The sequence below is a fragment of the Dermacentor silvarum genome, chromosome 7 (assembly GCF_013339745.2).
Source record: "Dermacentor silvarum isolate Dsil-2018 chromosome 7, BIME_Dsil_1.4, whole genome shotgun sequence".
In the NCBI taxonomy this organism is placed as follows: domain Eukaryota; kingdom Metazoa; phylum Arthropoda; class Arachnida; order Ixodida; family Ixodidae; genus Dermacentor; species Dermacentor silvarum.
In genome coordinates this window covers 160,101,435-160,120,377 of record NC_051160.1, presented here as the reverse complement: position 1 = coordinate 160,120,377, position 18,943 = coordinate 160,101,435, and the positions used below count along the sequence as shown (strand labels likewise).

General features: G+C 45.7%; 1 protein-coding gene across 1 annotated transcript in view; it reads left to right on the top strand.

The window, feature by feature from the left end:
• LOC119459313 (uncharacterized) overlaps positions 1-18,943 on the top strand; it is a 294,125-nt gene that overhangs the window by 265,178 nt on the left and 10,004 nt on the right. The window contains exon 9 of the mRNA XM_049671656.1: positions 15,432-15,584. Within this exon, the coding sequence (XP_049527613.1) occupies positions 15,432-15,584 (153 nt within the window). The remainder of the gene's footprint in view (positions 1-15,431; positions 15,585-18,943) is intronic.

The following is an 18,943-nucleotide window of genomic DNA, read 5'->3' as shown; positions in this document are numbered from 1 at the left end:
ATTGCCATGGATCCGGAAGTATCATTAACACTTGCTCCAGCGCTCCTCGTGCATGGTATACGACCCTAATGGAAAGTACCTGTGGTGTGATCTTGTTTCAGTAAGTAGGACACTGAAGTTGGAGAGAAGTAACATTATTAAGGCACACTGTTTCTACATCACATGCCAAGTGAAACCAATACTCTCGAATACAACTCAAGAATGAAACAGCGAATGAAACTCGAAGGGGACCCTCCAATCATGGTGTCAACCGACTGTCGTGACGTGGTTAATCTGCTTTCACGTGCTAGTGTGACTAGGCAGGCGGGCAGGTACAAGAGGATTAACTATGAATTAACCGGATCACCCCCGACGTCATGAGAATTGGTCGATGCCATTGAAGACGGTCTTCTCGGTGGGGCATTTGCTACTTCATACATCAGGGCCCGAATTCACAAGAACTTCTTAGACTAGAATTCGTAAGAAAGCATTTTAGCCAATGCGGATGCCAAACATATCATTAGTGAAGGCGACCAGCTAGTGGCAAAGCAAACATACGAAAGAAAAGCTTTGTGAATGTGAGCCCAGTTGTATTGCATTTGTGCGCCTTTACATTTTTCGTTAAAATTATTGAATATTGCCCCTTTTCTTTCGCTCGTTTATCAGATGTGTTCATTGCTCTGAAGAATAATTATCGCAGACAGAAAACTGAGTTGAAGGCGCGCTTCAGAATTGTTGATATTAAAAGAGAGGCATACATTCATCAATGTATTTCCTTGCTTTTTGACATTTTACTTCATTCGTGTACACCATGTCTTCCAGCATGTAAACTCGTATTGTCGAGAGCCACCTAGACTGAAGTTGGTTGTAGATATGACATGAAGAGTGAAACCAGTATAGGGATAGAATGGGCATACAGCAATACAGCGTCCGTGTTGCCGTGTGCGCTTTCTTGCCCTGTCCTCGTTTTCCACTGTTTATGCATATTGAGCAGCTCGCTTTGTGTGAGGGACAACTTTTGATGTGCAGAAACACTGCACAGTGAAATGACTATGCCAGTCAGTTTAATGAATATGTACCCACATGCCACGTAAACTATTTTTTCATTCCACTATTTCTTGGGCTTAATGTGTACTGCTTTTGTCTCACTTTGCAATCAGAGTTGTAAACATGGCAGGTTACCACATTTAACTATTTGGCAGTTTTTAAACACGACTTTCACTACTTGTACATATATTAATACACTCATTATACGCTTCAGGCAAAAAGAGCACCAGGAAAGCTGTGAATTAAAGAGTGCTTCCATTCACTCATCAGAAGACTGGCTGTTGGTTTGGCATTTCGTGCAAATACATGATGCTGGAGTGCGTTTTAGTTTCACATACTTAAGATGAAGTGTGACTACACATTGAACAGCTAACAACACGGCCAGACTTGCCACCTTGGCAAATGCATGTCTTCATAGCATGTTGAATTTGTTTTACGATGCTCATTGTTTTCAGTTCAGGAAAGATGTGGTTAAAGAAAAACCCTCTGCTTTGGCTTTACAGTAGCCCAGAAGTTTCATAGAAATAAAAGCCGGCAGATCCCATGCCCTGCGGGAATCGATGTTATCCGAAGCAGTGTGCGGGGAGAATACCATGGTAACAAAACGACCATGAGGGCACCAAGACGTAAGCGGCTCTTTCATGACCTACATGACACGCATATCATGAGTCCTCAGGAGTCCGTTCAGCTACACCTAAGAGACCTTAGGCCGAAAGCCTTAGTTATGCTCATGACTATGAATTCGACCAGTATACTTTAGTGTTTCCATTCCATTCCATTCTTTTATTTCAGCATTCGTCTTTAAATGTACAAATGCTAGGACAGGAGCAAAAAGCCGCTATTTTAAGCGGATTGACAAAGGCCCCTGCCCCTACAGTCTTTGGCAGCAGACATTTTCTGATCTCTTTTCACGCAACAATATATCGATACATAAAATATGTTTTAAAAAGACACACTGTAACCAATTTTTTTGACCAACAATACACGCATTCTAACAGAAATTAGAGATTTATGTAACGTGATGAAACAATGCATGTTTCCAGGTACATCAGAGTATATAAAAGCACTTTCAAATACAAGACAAATACAAAATTATTCCAAGCAAGAAAAGGAAACGCATATAACAACATAAACTATTCACATGCAACCGCACGCCTATTGAAAAATTCCTTCAGAATTCGACGTGAAACAGTCCTAAGATCCATGTTTTCCTTTTCAAGACTGTTCAGTAATACCGATATTTGGCATGATAGTCCGTCCTTTCCATGATTAGTCCGTGAAAAAGGCACGGCCCAAGTTTCTCGCTCCCGTATGTCGTATTTGATGTCATGAGGTTTGCTTAGATTACAAAGATCAGCAAATCCCGTGTGGCCTCGTTTTACGCTTTCTTTATATTTCATAGCAAAGATTAAACTGGTAATTGTAATAAAATTATAGAACATTAAACTTAGAAAATAAGGTCCTTGTATGACTGTCGTAAGAAATACAAGCAACATGGCGCAGTGCATTTTTGTAATGACATAACGTCTGAATATTTTTTGTGACGTGCTCCCCCATACAAGACTACAATAATTTGCATGAGAAATAAATATTGTGTTATACAGCAATAGCCGTAGTTTTAACGGAAGTACATCTCGAAGCCTACAAAGCGCACCGCATGCTTTTGCCTTTACTTAGTACCCACGACAGAACCCATTTCAGTGGCTTTTGAGTGTTAATCTTTTTCGCTGAGCCATTGTCATTTTCGCTGAATCATTCTCATGATTATGAATTCTATCAGCATCCTATAGTGTTTCCTTCACTTAGTACACACGTCAGAACCCATTTCAGTGGCTTTTGAGTGTTAACTTTTTTTTGCTGAGTCATTGTCATTTTTGCTGTTTCATGCTCATGACTATGATTTCTACCATCCTCATTGGGTGTTTCCTTCACTTAGTGTCCACGTCCGAACCCATTCCAGTGGTTTTTGAGTGTTAATCTTTTTAAATGCGAAGCATTTCTTGGCGAACATTTGCTACTTTGACAGTATCTATCTATCTATCTATCTATCTATCCATCCATCCATCTATCCATCTATCGAACCGCCTACGACTTTGTGCGGTCGTTTCGTTAACTTGGTATGTACCAAAATTGGCATACTATGACAGGAGTATATGACGAACATAAATGGTGTCATGACATGCATGTCATGTAGGTCATGAAACAGTCGCCTGCGTCTTGGAGCTCTCATGGTCGTTTCGTTAACTTGGTAGGTACCAAAATTGGTATAGTGTAACAGGATTGTATGACGAACATAATGATAATTCATGACATAAATGTCATGACATGCGTGTCAAGCAGGTCATGGCAATGACCCAGCGAAAAATATTAACTCAAAAACCACTGAAATACGTTCTGACGTGCGTACTAATTTAAAGAAACACTAAATTATGATGGAAGAAATCAGCCATAAGCATGACTCCGCAAAAGTGACCATGACTCAGCGAAAAAACATTAACACTCAAAAACCGCTGAAATGGGTTCGGACTTGGGTACGTGAAGCAAACGCTAAAGGATACTGGTAGAATTGACTCATAGTCGTGAGTATGACACAGCAAACATGACAATGACTCAGCGAAAAGAGATTGACACTCAAAAACCACTGGAATGGGTTCGGACGTGGACACTACGTGAAGGAAGCACCCAATGAGGATGGTAGAAATTATAGCCGTGAGCATGACACGGCAAAAATGTCAATAACTCAGCAAAAAAAATTAACACTCAAAAGCCACTAAAATGGGTTCTGACGTATGTACTAAGTGAAGGAAACACTAAAGCATTATGGTACATGTCATAGGCATGAGCATGACTCATCAAAAATGACAATGAGAGAGAAAAAATACTAACCCTCAAAAGCCACTGAAATAGGTTCGGACGTGGGTACTAAGTGAAGGAAACACTACAGTATACTGGTCGAACTCATAGTCATGAGTATGACTCAACAAAAATGACACTGACTCAGCGAAAAAAATTAACATTCAAAAACCACTGGAATAAGTTCGGATATCGGAATTAAGTGAAGGAAACACTAAAGGATGATGACAGAAGTCATAGTCATGAGCATAACTAAGGCTTCTGCCCTAAGTTCTCTTAGGTGTAGCTAAAGGGACTCCCGAGGACTCATGACATGAATGCCATGACATGCGTGTCATGTAGGTCATGAAAGAGCCGCCTATGGTCGTTTGGGAAGCGCTCTCATGGTCGTTTTTTAACATGGTATTCTCCCCGCACACTGCTTCGCATAACATCGATTCCCACAGGACGTGGGATCTGCCGGCTTTTTTCGCTGAGTCATTGTCATTTTTCCTGAGTCATGTTCATGACTATGAATTCTACCAGTATCCTTTAGTGTGTCCTTCACTTAGTACACACGTCGGAACCCACTTCAGTGGTTTATGAGTGCGAATATATTTCGCTGGGTCATTGTCATGACCTATACGACACGCGTGTCATGACATTTATGTCATGACCTATCATTATGTTCGTCCTACGCTCCTGTTATTCTATACGAATTTTGGTACCTACCAAGTTAACGAAACGACCATGAGAGCACCAAGTCGTAGGCGGCTAGATAGACATATACTGTCAAAGTAGCAAATGCTCGCCAAGAAGTTCTTCGCATTTAATAATAAATGCAATCGAGGTGGGAGCTTGGGCATGCTGGTGCAACACCTTTGGAATAGCGCAGAGACACGGACGACAAAAGAAACACACAACAGCCTGTCTACATTTCTCGACTCGTGCTTGATATCGCGGTGTTCCGAATAAAGAATGAATGCCAACATTACTTCATAGCAGAATGTCTACTTGCAATAACACTCATAGTTCACATCCCTAACGTGAACGCGTTGACGAAATTGCTAGCAATCCTATAAAAGATCAACACTGTTTAAGTCCGTACACTAACTATCATGTGATTAGACGTGAGAAGACTTGTCTAGAGCGCCGGATCGCTGCGCTGCGGTAGAAATAAAATTAAATGTTAGTGCATCTGCTCTGCTAAGGAGCTGAATGCTCGGGCTTCTATCGCTCGCATGTCTACGCGTGTTTGCTGGAAGTGCAAGCACTATCCTTGAAACCACAGTACCACGTGGAACATTTTTACTCAGTTACTTCGCAAAGGACCGCATCAGCGCTTTAGATAAGCCTGTTTACCCCTTAGCCAAAACGCAAGCAGTTACGATATGCTGTGGATGAAGCACTTACCCAGCCATGCAGGTGCAGTGAGCGGTGACAACGGTTCTGTCCTCATTCACGATTCACCGGAGGCAACATGTTTTGGACAGGAGAGCCTCTACGGTTGCCGCAATGACGATGACACCTTATCCATGTTCGCCGGCCTTGAATGACACTAGTCGCTTGACTTTTTCGCTCACAAACGCACTCTACGCATCGGTTATCCTGTAGTTTTTGAACTGTTCTCTTGTAAAAACACACACCCCCCACCAGAAGAAAATGCTCGGTGTTGTCTCTGAGGGAAGGTTTTTGGAGCCCGATGAAAACGAAAATCACACATCATCGTCGAGCGCGTCTGGCAGCTCTCCGCCTCTAACCATCACCTTTTGGTGATGTCGAACCTTTGCTTCGGTGCTAATAGCGCCTTAAAGTAGTCGCTCGACAATATTCACGATGCAGAATCAGCTCGTCACAAATACCACCAAGCAGTACAAACACTGACACACTGCCCTCACGTCCCGCATGCCTTCAAACAACACATTTGGAAGTGCTTCTAGTTTTGTTGCCGGAAGTTTCGATGGGGCAACCAATGAACAGCAAGCGCGGTTTGTTTGTAAAACACTAAAGCCGTCTATAAAAAAAACGTCAGTAGCGACGGTGACGAAAACGGTGCTAAAACTAAAAAATCGAAACGTTTTGGTTTCGTGACCGGGGGTGCTGCGGCCCGGCTGTTCTCTTGCAGAGCAGGCCAACCAATCAGCAGAGTACGCGATTCACGTGCACTTATGGATTCCTTCACCACCACCGGATGGCGATCGCCTCGGCTCATTCGCGGCAGCTGCAGCGGTGCCATGCGGGGTAAATAAAATTACGTGGGATGCTTAGAACTTTCAATTAATGTGAAGGCGAAATCATAGTTGGACCGATAGTGATGCGGAATGAAGTTCTGAGCCCACGCGGTGACGTATACAAGGCGCGTGAGCGCGCTGCGAGCATGCTTCCGCTGTTTCCAGAACATTCTACAGGCGCGGCAGCCGAAATTTCCCTCCGCCTCTCTAGCGCCGCTGTTGCCCTTTACATCAATGCCCTCCCATGCCACCGCTCATATTTCGGTCCTCCTCCCCAGCGCCGCTGTGTTGCCCTTTCTCTCAACGCCCGGCGTTGAGCGCGAGGGCCATTATGGGAACGCTGGCATGATGATCGGCGTCAGGGCCAGCTGAGGAAGTAGACGACGAATGCGCGAGCAGTGCCACAAGCGCGAGTCATGCGCGAGGCATGCGCGAGGCGAGCTCGCTCGCTTTTTCTGTACCTCACAACGACCTTGAAGCATAGAGATTTAAGGCTTTCGCCTTAAAAGAACCCGAAAGCTCGCTTTTGCGCATCCGTGAGAGCGTGGTCATCGTTGCATTAGCCTCTATCCCGTGCCTGAATAAAGCCTTTCGTGTGACTTTGTGTGGGCATTCAATAAACACGAACTCGTGTTTTCACTCTTTAGGCACGGTATATAGATTCGAAGTCGTTGAATCGGCTGCGTTCTTAATTTATTCTCCTGTCACCTTCGACAGCCAATAGGGTCTGCCATATTTTGAAATAAATAAATAAGGACATAAATAAATAAATAAACTTATTCATTAATAAATGCGAATGTCTTAAAAAGCGTAATCATAACGAAAAACACGAGTTAAGTGATTATTAACAAATCTCCGATGTTGGCTGCGAACGTCGAATTTTTTTACGAACGTAAAATTCCGCCACAGATTACATTTAGCATGACCCCAATTTCTTTGCGATGTCTACTCAGTGTCATGTAATGTTATTTTGGACTCTGGGAAACATTACAAATAACTACCACTTGACACTCTGGAGCGCCATGATATTTTTCTTGCTGCAAAAATTGTAAGAAACCTTTAAAAATTAAACATTCATCACAATAAACTACAACATTATTCCTACTTCAAGAAATATATTGATTTATTGATTTATTTATTGATTTATTTTTATTACAAATAGTACCTACAGCACCCGAGTTGGTCATTATCTTAGGGAGGTTAGTTACAAACATAACGATCAAAAATAGAACGTCACGAAAAACAGCATCATATCAGTTATAGTACTAAAAATACAATCGTCGCGATTAAAATAGGAAGGCAGCAAATCCAATACCAAAGCCATCTTATTATAAAATTTGTTACACAATGCATAAAACAGTACACTGGAAGTATTATCTATAAGAAATTATTGTAGAGCTCTCTATGACAGATGAAAAATTGGGTGCAGACACTATCCGACCCCGGGCCTGACATAACTGCGGGCAGCCGAGACACGTGTGCTTCCTTCCGAGCAGTCGTTTATGCTTTGGTCTTCACTGTTGCAGGTGCGTATCACGTATCTTCTGCTTTGATAGCATAGTGTCTGGGCTGCCCTGCAGAGTTCGTGTTCTGTGCAAATGGAAAAAACACCGAAAACAATCAAGGAAGTCGCTAAAATGCTGGCTGATTCGGTAGTAAATTCGATGCTTTTAGCTCGAATTCGTGCGCAGAAATGCAAGAAGTGCGTAATTCGCTTTCATTCATGAATGCCCACTTTGAGGAATTCAAAATCGCGCTCGAGAAAGTAAAACAGGAACAAGTACTTTTGAAGAAGGAAAATAAACAGCTGCACGATGAACTAAAAAATAACAGAAAGAGCTTACAGAATTAAAACAATACAGTCGTCAACAATATCTCGAGATCAAGGGCCTGCCTCAAAAGCCAAACGAAAACCTAGCCGATGCAATGGTAGAAGCGGGAAAAAAACTGGGAATTCCTCTGGCATGCACAGACATCGATGTGATTCATTGTGTCCCAAGCAAAAACAAAGAAAAGCCTAATGTAATCATCCAGTTCGCATCTCGCACAGCTCGTGATACTGTGCTGCAAGCGCCCAAACAGAAAAAACTTGGTCCAACAGACTTTGGCTTTGAAGGCACTGAGGCAGTTTACATCAACCAGCATCTATGCATAGAAAACAAAACTCTACTTGGAAAGGCTACGGCGCGTAAAAGGGAAAAAAAACTGGAAGTTCACTTGGCTGGCAAATGGTAAAATTATTGTTGGGCAAGCAGAGAATTCAAGTGTCGTACACATTGAAACTGAGGAAGATTTCTCGAAGATCTGCTAAGAATTCTTAACATGGCTTTGCATCAGTTACCACTCAGTAACTCAGACTTACTCGTACAGTGCAATGTTCGGACTTTGCACAATAATAGTGATAACCTCTGCTCCTTCCTAGCAACTAATTCACCTCAATTCGATTTTGTGCCTGTATCCGAGACATGGCTAAATCTTGGTGAAGTCGAAAATAAACCAGGCTACTCATTCTTTTCAAGGCCAAGGCTATCTCGCACGCGAGGTGGTGGTGTTGGTCTGTTCACAAAACGGGATATTAAGTGTTCTGTTGACCCACAGTTTTCACACTCTTTTTCGTATGAATTTTATTTCCTTGTTGTAAAAACTACCACTGTAACTATTGTTGTTGTCTATCGTGCCCCTAACCAAAATACTGATAATTTCTTACATCACTTTCAAGCTTTACTCGTTCAATTTACCAGCTCCAATAGAAAAATAGCAATATGTGGGGACTTAAACATTTACGCCATAAACAATCCAAACCGTTAATACTTTACCCTTATCAGTTCTTATGGTTTTCGTAATGTTATTACAACCCCTACTCGTCAACGTCAATTGACCACATACTTTGCAATTTCGATACATCAACAAGCACTTGTCTTGTTTGTGACACAGTAATTTCTGATGATTGTCCGACTATAACGTGATTTCTGCGTGAACACAACACCTGCCAAAAAACTGCGAGTTACCATAAAAATTGATATTGAAGTTTTAAAACAACGCGTTTTAGAAATTAGCGATATAAGTCTGCACCAGACTGGCAGAAACGAGCAATATAGCTTATTAAGTAATAACTTGAGAGAGGCCATAGTGCAATCTACTGTCATCCGCGAGAAGGGGTACCACAAAAAGCCTATTTGTCCATGGATGACCTGTGCTATTTTGGAACTCATAAAAAGGAAAGACTATTGGCATGCAAAAATTAAGCAAAACAGAGGTAGCTCTTACTACGAAGAAATGTTCAGGATAGCCCGAAATAAGGTGACACAAATCACGCGTGCTCGTAAAAAGGAATACTATTCTCAACTCATTGCTAGAAATTCAAGAGACTCGAAAATTACTTGGCAGATTAGAAACTGAACAAGAAAACCAACTCCTAACCAATACAGTATGTCCTACACTCATGTGTCAGGAATATCGGCAGAATTAGTAGTGGCATCTTTCAATAATTACTTTTGTAGCATCGGCAAGTAAATTACGAATACATGCCGTGACGTTACGCTTGATAATCTTCCTAATAGGACGATCAATTCCTTTGGTTACGACGAAATCGCTATGTAAAAAGCTCAGCAGTGTTTGCTTTGTGATATTTAAATGGAACAGACTCTTCGGCAGCGGGCACCATCATACGAACGTCAAGTGAACGCTGCCTCAACTACGGACTTCTCGGAGCTCTCGAGGGCCACGTCGATTTCTTTCGAAAGCTCATCCGTTCTGTAATCCGCGAAGAACTCCAGAAACTGTCGGTAACCTCACAGCCCACGCACAGCTCTTTGTCCAGGGCTGTCCATGACGAAGTGCATCATGCGCTAAGGAAACCACCCTTCAGCACAGAAGCTCAAACGCTAAGAACTGACAGCCCCCGTATGTCGTATTCGCAAGCTTTGCGGCAACCTGCCCCACCTTCCTCCCCGCTTCGCACCGCGTCCCCGGCCCTACTACAGCCCGACCAAGCGGCCTCGTATTACCACGATCACCGGCAGGCTCCAAGGAAATCAGACGTGTGGCGGGCACCTGATCGCCGTCCCCTTTGCTTTCACCGTGGCGAAGCAGGGCATGTCTACCGACAGTGCTCATATCGAGAGCTCGGACCACGCGGATTCTCCGCAAACTCGCCGCGACCTAGGTTCGGTCAGAGTCCTCCTGCAATTGAAGAATACGTTGCCCAGCAGCGCGGATCCTCATCAGCTCGACACCAGTCACGCTCCCCTTCGCCGCGGCGGTTTTCTCTGACTCGCCGTACGCATTCCAGCGTAGTGCAGGGTCGGTCGCCCAGCCCCCGCCGGGAAAACTAACCACAGCGGTCTTCGGGGGCGAGGCCGCTCTGTCTGGACGTGCTCAAAGACCCCTGCTGACGCGTACGCGGACCGACGATACATCGACGACGACAGTGCCTGCTGATTACGGCTGAAGATTTTCCTTGGGCATTCCTGTATGGCTCTACGGTCGTGAATTGACTACTTTAGTGGACACTGGAGCGGATTATTCAATATTCAGCGAAAAACTGACCGTTCAAGAAAGTGACGACGCCTTGGAATCAAACGCCAGTTCGTACAGCTGCCGGGCACATCGTCACACCACTCGACATGTGCACGGCACGAATACAGATTCGCGGCTCTACGTTTGTTGCCAGCTTGAGCATTCTCCCTCAGTGTTCTCGAGACCTAAACATCGGCATGGAGTTCTCAAGGAGTACGGAGCTATCATCGACATTCGCCAACGCCTCGTCACTTTCTCTACAAAGAGCGCCGCAGTGACGACCAACACCGTCCACCCTCGAGCACCTCTTCGTGTCATCGACGACGCTGTCACGTTACCACCGCGTGCAAGTATCGTAGTTCAAGTGGCATGTGACAAACTCTTACGCGGTGAAGTGGTCGCAGAAAGCAATCACTCTCTCCTGCTTTCTCAAGGTGTTTGCGTAGCAAGAAGCCTAACTGACCTCCATGATGGCCACTGTGACGTTCTTGTAACGAACTTCAGCTACGAACACCGCCACCATTTCCCCGGTACTGTCATCACCTACGCCGACCCGATCGCCGATGTCACTGCATGTTTTGCTTCCGAGGCCATCGGCACTGCTGAAGCACCTGTACGCAACGTCGACACTAGTGCAACGCTTCCTGAAGACAACAAACAACCCCTGCGTGAGCTGTTGCTCGAGTTCCACTCTTGCTTTGCACGGTCGTCGAAGATACGTCAAACGTCGAGGTCGGAACACCGTATCATCACTTATGACGACGTGCACCCCATACGACTAAAGCCCCTATATATAAAAAGTAGCGCCATTCTTAGATCTTGCCGCCACCGCGCTCACCCCGGCGTCTCCTCCTTGCCGCCTCCTGTCGCCCCAGCCTCCTCCGCTCCCCCATTGGCCAATCCGTGTCACGTGGAAGCACGCGTTGCGCTTTTGTATATTTTTTTTTTCTTTCCAGCGCGCTCCGACTGCCATTCTCGGGCCTGTGCGACGAAAGTGCTGTACGCACAAACGGATCACACGTGTTAGGGACCATAACTTCGTTGCGATGGCATGATGCTTCACCTTAAGTTGCCCCAACCGACAAGGCGAGGGCAAAAGGCTTTTTTTTGTTTTTCATCCGGCGTGCGCAAACGTTTGCTGCACACTATGATATTTGAGCCGTCTCGCATCGTCGCGTTGCTACTTCCAAAACGGCATTATTAATACCAGTTACTGACTGACGGAGCAAAATCGCGCCTCATAAACTTCTCCGCAGGGCGCGATCGAAGTTTTCCTCGGATTTCCTCTGGTAGCGCGTTAGCTGTCTGCCACGGCAGGACCGACACAGGCGGCGGCACTTTCGATATCGCGCCTCGATCGGGCTGGTCGCGCCGAGCGCGATAGTGGAACGGAGGAGGAGGGAAGTGGATGGCGCTAATTTTTGTATATAGGGGCTTTACATACGACAGCAGCCTTATCCTGTTTACCCTACCGAACGACATGCCATTCAAACGCAGGTGAAGGAAATGCTTCAAGACGGCGTAATACCGCCTTCATGCAATCCCTGGTCACCGCCAGTCGTGCGTGTTAAAAAGAAAGATGGCACGCTTCGCTTTTGTGTTGACTACCGGAAGCTAAACAACGTCACAAAGAAAGACGTGTACCGGTTGCCTCGTGTCGACGATTCTCTGGACAGGCTGAGGCGCGCGAAGTATTTCTCCTCCATCGATCTGAAAAGTGGCTACTGGCAAATTGAAGTAGATGAGCGGGACCGCGAGAAAACTGCCTTTGCGACTCCGGACGGCCTTTACGAATTTAGAGTACTCCCTTTCGGCCTCTGTTCCGCTCCAGCCACAATCCAGCGAATTATGGATACCGTTCTTGCTGACCTCAAATGGAAAAGCTCTCTCGTCTATCTCGATGATGTCGTTGTCTTTTCGGAAACTTTTGACGAGCACCTTCGACGCCTTCGGAATGTACTCGAAGCCATTCGATCGGCTAACCTTACCCTCAAGACGGAGAAATGCCATTTCGGTTACGAAGAACTGAAGTTTCTTGGCCACGTCGTGAGCGCGGCAGGTGTTCGGCCTGATCCCAAGAAGACTGCTGCCGTAGCTGCTTTCCCAGCTACAACAGACAAGAAAGTGTCAGACGATTTTTCTGTTTGTGCGCATATTATCGACGCTTCATTGAAAATTTTTCGAAGATTGCAGAGCCGCTATTTCGCCTTACGCGTGCCGACGCGCCATTCCTCTGGACTGATGAACAACAAACCGCCTTCGCCGAGCTACAACGTCGATTGTCTTCTCCTCCCGTGCTCGGTCATTTCGATGAGGATGCTGACACACAAGTACGCACTGACACCAGCAATAGTGGTCTCGGAGCTATCCTGGTGCAAAGGAAAGACGGGTCTGAACGAGTTATAGCATACGCGAGGCGCACTCTGTCACGCGCCGAGTCCAATTATTCCACCACAGAGAAGGAGTGCCTCGCGGTCATTTGGGCTACTACAAAGTTTAGGCCGTATCTCTACGGGCGGCCATTTAAAGTTGTGACCGATCATTACGCTTTATGCTGGTTGGCCAACCTTCGAGACCCTTCTGGACGATTAGCACGTTGGAGTCTGCGACTCCAGGAATTTAACATCGCCATCGTAAACAAGTCCGGCAGAAAACATGAAGATGCTAACACGCTATCACGAGCCCCTGTTGAATCTCAGAATCCTGACGGGAAAGATGACAGCGCCTTCCTGGGAGCCCTCAGCGGGCCGGATCTGCTCGCTAAACAGCGATCGGATGCTGAGTTAAGGCCCATCATCGATCACTTAGAAGGCAACATCGCGTCCATTCCTCGCCCTATATCGCGACGGTTGTCGTCCTTTTGCCTACGAGAGGGCATCTTATACAAAAGAAACACAGGTGCCGGCGACAAACCATATCTTCTAGAGGTGCCTCGAGCCCTTCGCGACCACATCCTATTAGCCTGCCACAACGAGCCGAAATCTGGACACTTGTGCTACTCAAGGACTCTGGACAGGGTACGACAACTGTATTACTGGCCTAGACTGCCTGCTTGCGTCAAACGCTACGTGAAAGGATGTCGTGAATGTCAGTGCCGCAAGTCACCGCCTTTCAAGCCTGCAGGCCTTCTACAACCCATCGACCCTCCGCGTACGCGGTTTGATCAAGTTGGAATGGACATTCTTGGACCATTTCCCTTGTCTTCCTCCGGCAATAAGTGGAGCATTGTTGCAACCGATTACTTGACGCGTTACGCTGAGACGAAGGCACTACCACGCGAGACAGCATCTGAGGTTTCCCAGTGTTTTATGCATCACATTGTGCTTCGGCATGGCGCACCGTCATTCATCACTGACCGAGGTACGGCGTTTACGGCGAAAATTCTGGACGACATCTTCAAGTTGAGTTACACGAGTCATCGAAAGGCCACTGCATACCACCCTCAGACTAACGGCTTAACAGAAAGATTAAACAAAACACTGTCAGACATGATCTCTATGTACGTGGATGTGCAGCACAAAACGTGGGACGAAATCCTGCCCTACGTAACATTTGCGTACGACACTGCCACGCAGGAAACTACATGATTCACGCCGTCTCGTCTCGTTTATGTTCGAGTAGGTCAAACTTTGCTCGACGCCATGATTCCGTATGACGACATCGATCAGCTCGACCAGTTAGCTCCTGACGTCGAGGAGTACATTCAGCGCGCCGAGGAAGCACGTCAACTGGCCCGTGTGCACATAAGAAAGCAGCAGTGTACAGATGCAATAAGTTACAATCTCCACCATCGACAAGTTACCTATGAGCCCGGTGACCAAGTTTGTGTTTGCACCCCCATTAGACGGCGACACCTCAGCGAGAAACTCCTGAGTACTTCGGACCGTACAAAGTATTAAGGCGTGTCGGCGACATTAACTATGAAGTGATTCCAGACGGAGACCTGTCATCGCCCAAGCGCCGATTACCACGCGCAGAGATTGTACATGTCGTCCGCCTCAAGCCGTATTTTACACGGTGATGCTCATATAGTGTAGTAGTGAACAAAGTTTTTTTTTTTTTTTTGCTGTAGTCTCGTCGTCCTCCGAAGAACTGTGAAGCGATTTTTTTTGTTCCCGACTACACAACGCATTTTTTGCCTGTATGTGGGCTATAGCGCGTTTCCATTTTTTTTTTTTGTCTTACCTAATATGTGTACTTTCCGTGTACGTCTTGTGTTTGAGCATCGAGTCGATGCTTCATTGGGAGGAGGAATAATGCCACCTGGTGTTTTGAGCCAGCGAACGAGCATCATTGCGTGCCCAGCAAAAACGGCGAAGAAGACGACGAAGTCGAAGATCCCGCGCCAGCTGGAGAACCATCCCTTCGCATTCTTTGTGTCTGGCTGCTGGTACTGTTGATTGCTGTTGCCTTAGCGCGTGACAATATGTTCTTGTCGATTCCTGTGTTACTCCTGTTGATGTTGTGTAAAAGCTTTAACCAGATTATTTTTGGTGTGTGGACAGCAAATTCCACCCCAGATTTTTCCTGATTTGCGAACCTCTAATATTGTTGTCGTGGTTGCCCGCGATGAACCTTGCAGCTATTTGCTTCAACGTGCCCTGCACAGTTCACAGAGGAAAACTGGAAAACCAAATTCACGCCTCGCATAACGCATGAAAATTGGGTGAAAACGATATTTATGAACTGTGGCGCTACAGTTACTCTGTCTGTGGAAATATTTATTTTCTCTGGGAAGGAAGCATGCTTTCGTCTAGATTTAGACTGTATATCTGTAAGATAGCGAATTGCAGGTTATTAATCCGAAGGTGTTTTTCTCTGCAGGGCGATGTGTTCGAGTGGAGATGATGGCTGCTTGCTTGTCCGCAGCGTCAGTTCTAGCAGTCCTTTGCGTGGCGTCTACCATCTGTAGAAGGAGACGGCGCTCCCGGTCACAAACAGCATTGAAAAAAATGGCAACGTCAGCGAACCTTAAAGGTACATCAGTGCCAGTTTGTCTGCTTTATTAGAACAAGCACACGGTTGTTTGTCGGCTTTATTAGAACAAGCACACGGTTCTTATCTACCATTAAAATATCTGTAAAGCTTGGCTGGTATCCTGCAAAGCGGGACTTGCGCTGAATATAATTGGCAGCTGTGAGTGCTTTCCTTCTGGCGTAATCGCAAAAGCTGCATCAAGCTTTTTCGTATTTAGTTGCACCTGTTCTGTGCTTTTTGGTTCACAGCAAGAGATAGATTTAGGTAGGGAAACAGTTGGAGAGTTTCCAAGCTCATACCGCTTGGTAATACAATGGAACTTTCTAGAAATGCGCGCACCGTCATGGGCTGCCGCCGAGATTCGCCTGTTAGTCTTGCCTGCAGCGTGCGAGCCGCGTGTGTTTCGGCGCCGCCTTGTCCCACAACGACTCGCACTTAACCACCAGATGTGCATACTCGTCACGTGTCTGACGAAACACGTGACACCAGTGAAACGCTGGTTAAACCTTCATTTTAATATGTCTTTCAGAACTGCTGCATCATCAACATCATTAGCCTATATTTATGTACAGTGCATGACGAAGGCCTTTCAAAGCGATCTAAAGTTCCCCCTGTCTCGCGCTTGCTGATTGCAACATGCATTGTGAATTCCCTCATTTCATCATCCTACCTAATTTTCTGCTTTCCACGACTGTGCTTGTCTTCTCTTGGCACCTATTCTGTAACTCTTGTGGTCCACCGGTTATCTACCTTACGCATTACATCCCTATTGCAAAACCCAGTATCCAGTATCCAGTGCCATGGCTGATTATGGGCCTGTGTGACACGCGCTGGATGCTGGGGTGCTGACAAGGCGCGGCATACTGAGAGGCGCTGGGCGCGAGGTACTGCTGTGAAATGCACCTCCTGGGCGAGAAATACGCGGTGCCTGGCTGCCGTATACAATTTTTTTCATGCAGAAAGCAACAGAGAGCGTTTTAATGCAATAAAAAGAACAAAAAAATATACCACCACTAGGATTAGATCGCCTGACCTACAGATACCAAGCCCCGTACCTTATGATTACGGCACGCCAGTACGTGGTAAACGATGAATCATTTGCCATGTCAAAATGCAGACGCGGTTTTTCACACAGACATGTCTCGCACAGACATCGTATATGCGCTATCGCCCGCAACTAAATCTTACGCCTTGATCAGAAAGATAAAGTTGTCCGTATTCATTAGTACAGGTCTCGAAGTGCTGCAAAACTGATTTGCTTTTGCGATTGCTACATTAACTTCGAAAAACAATCTTAAATGAATCACCAACCTGCTACGCTGTACGGGCTATTACTGCCGATTTTGACAGCCGTTTCTTGTTTTTCGCGTAAGGAAAATGCAACATTTCCTTAGTCTGACAATGCGTTTCAATCGACCCATCTGTGTAGTCACATATCTCTGTCAGAGGAGCGTCGGTTAGTGCTCTTGGCAGCCTTCGGCGACAGCGCATATACGCAAATTTACAACGCGTCACATCGGCGCTCATCGCTTGTTGTGCTGACACTGTAGACACGAAAAAATGGTCTGTTTACAAACACCCATGGGAAAGCTGAAATACAGAGTGATTTATCCTCGATGGACTTGCTGATTCCTGTGCCCAGACGGGCCGATAGAGTGTAGACGCACTCGGCGGGTACGGTAGGCATAACCTTCGGTGCAAGTGAACGATCTCTGCTCTGGTACCTGGCGATAGCTAAAATGTTTGTATTTGAGCCTCAGAACCCCTTAACTATTATTGTCTAGTAAACTAGAGAAAGTGGAAGCGCACGAATCACCTCAACTTTGTTAAGCGTGCAATAACATCAATTAGCGGCACGCTTTTATGGGGTCCGTTCGAACGCGTCTGAACGACAGCTGGGTTTCGTGTCGACTGCACAACACTGCGACAACTCGCAGTCATCGGTTGCATACAAACTACTAGAAAACGAGGCGTTAGCTGCGTTTGTGTAATTTCGTTCATGAATATAGCTATCCGCACAGTCAAAAGAGAAATGCACAAAACGGGAGTGGTCTTTACTGTCGCATATATGCATGGGCATATATGCAAATATCTACAAGGACTCCACAGCTACCTTGGTTCTCCACAAGAAAAGTAGAAAGTTACCTATCAATAAAGGGGTCAGGCAAGGAGATACGATCTCTTCAATGCTATTCACTCCGTGCTTAGAACTAATATTCAACCTCTTAGACTGGGAAGGCTTAGGAGTGAGGATCAACGGCGAATATTTCAGTAACCTTCGGTTTGCAGATGACATTGTCTTATTCATCAACAATGGGGACAAATTACAACAAATGGTTGAGGATCTTAACCAAGAAAGCCTAAGAGTGGGGTTTAAGATTAATATGCAGAAGACACGCAATGTTCAATAGCCTGGCAAGAGAACAAGAATTCAGGATCGCTAGTGAGCCTCTAGAGTCTGTAAAGTAGAACCTATATCTAGGTCAGTTACTCACAGGGGACCCTGATCACGAGACAGAAATTTACGGAATAAAGTTGGGTTGGAGTGCATACGGCAGGCATTACGAATTCCTGACTGCGAGCTTACCACTGTCGTTGAAAAGAAAAGTGTACAATCATTCCATTCTACCGGTGCTAACATATGGGGCAGAAACTTGGAGGTTAACAAAGAAGCTCGAGAACGAGTTAGGACCGCACAATGAGTGATGGAACGAAAAATATTAGGCCTAACGTTAAGAGACAGGAAGAGAGCGCTGTGGATCAGAGAGCAAACAGGGATAAGCGATATTCTAGTTAACATTAAGAGGAAGAAATTTAGCTAGGTAGGCTATGTAATGCGTAGAATGGATAATCGGCATACCATTAGAGTTACAGAATGGATACTAAGAGAAGGGAAGCGCAGTCGAGGAAGGCATAAAACTGGGTGGGGTGCTGAAGTTAAGAAATTTGCAGGCGCAAGTTGGAATGAGCTAGCGCAAGACAGGGGTAATTGGAAATCACAGGGGGAGGCCTTCATCCTGCAGTGCACATAAATATAGACTGGTGATGATATGCATTGACGGCTCACGCACTTTTATTCCAAGCATCGACACGAAACAGGCATTTATAACAAAGAAATATAGCGTTATTTAGGACAGGAAAGTAGTACCTGCCCATAAAATTGTGTGATGTATTTAATATTACGCAGCACGCATACTCCTTGCGCACTCGAAGCAGTACGGCACAAATGCAACCAGCGCAGTTACCAGTACGAGCCAGTGAACTCCAGCAACGTTTATTTAGTAGGCGTTGACTCCAGCAACAACCAGCGCATGTACAGCGCGCACCAGTGCGCCCCAGCGTCAAGCAGCGTCTCGTCC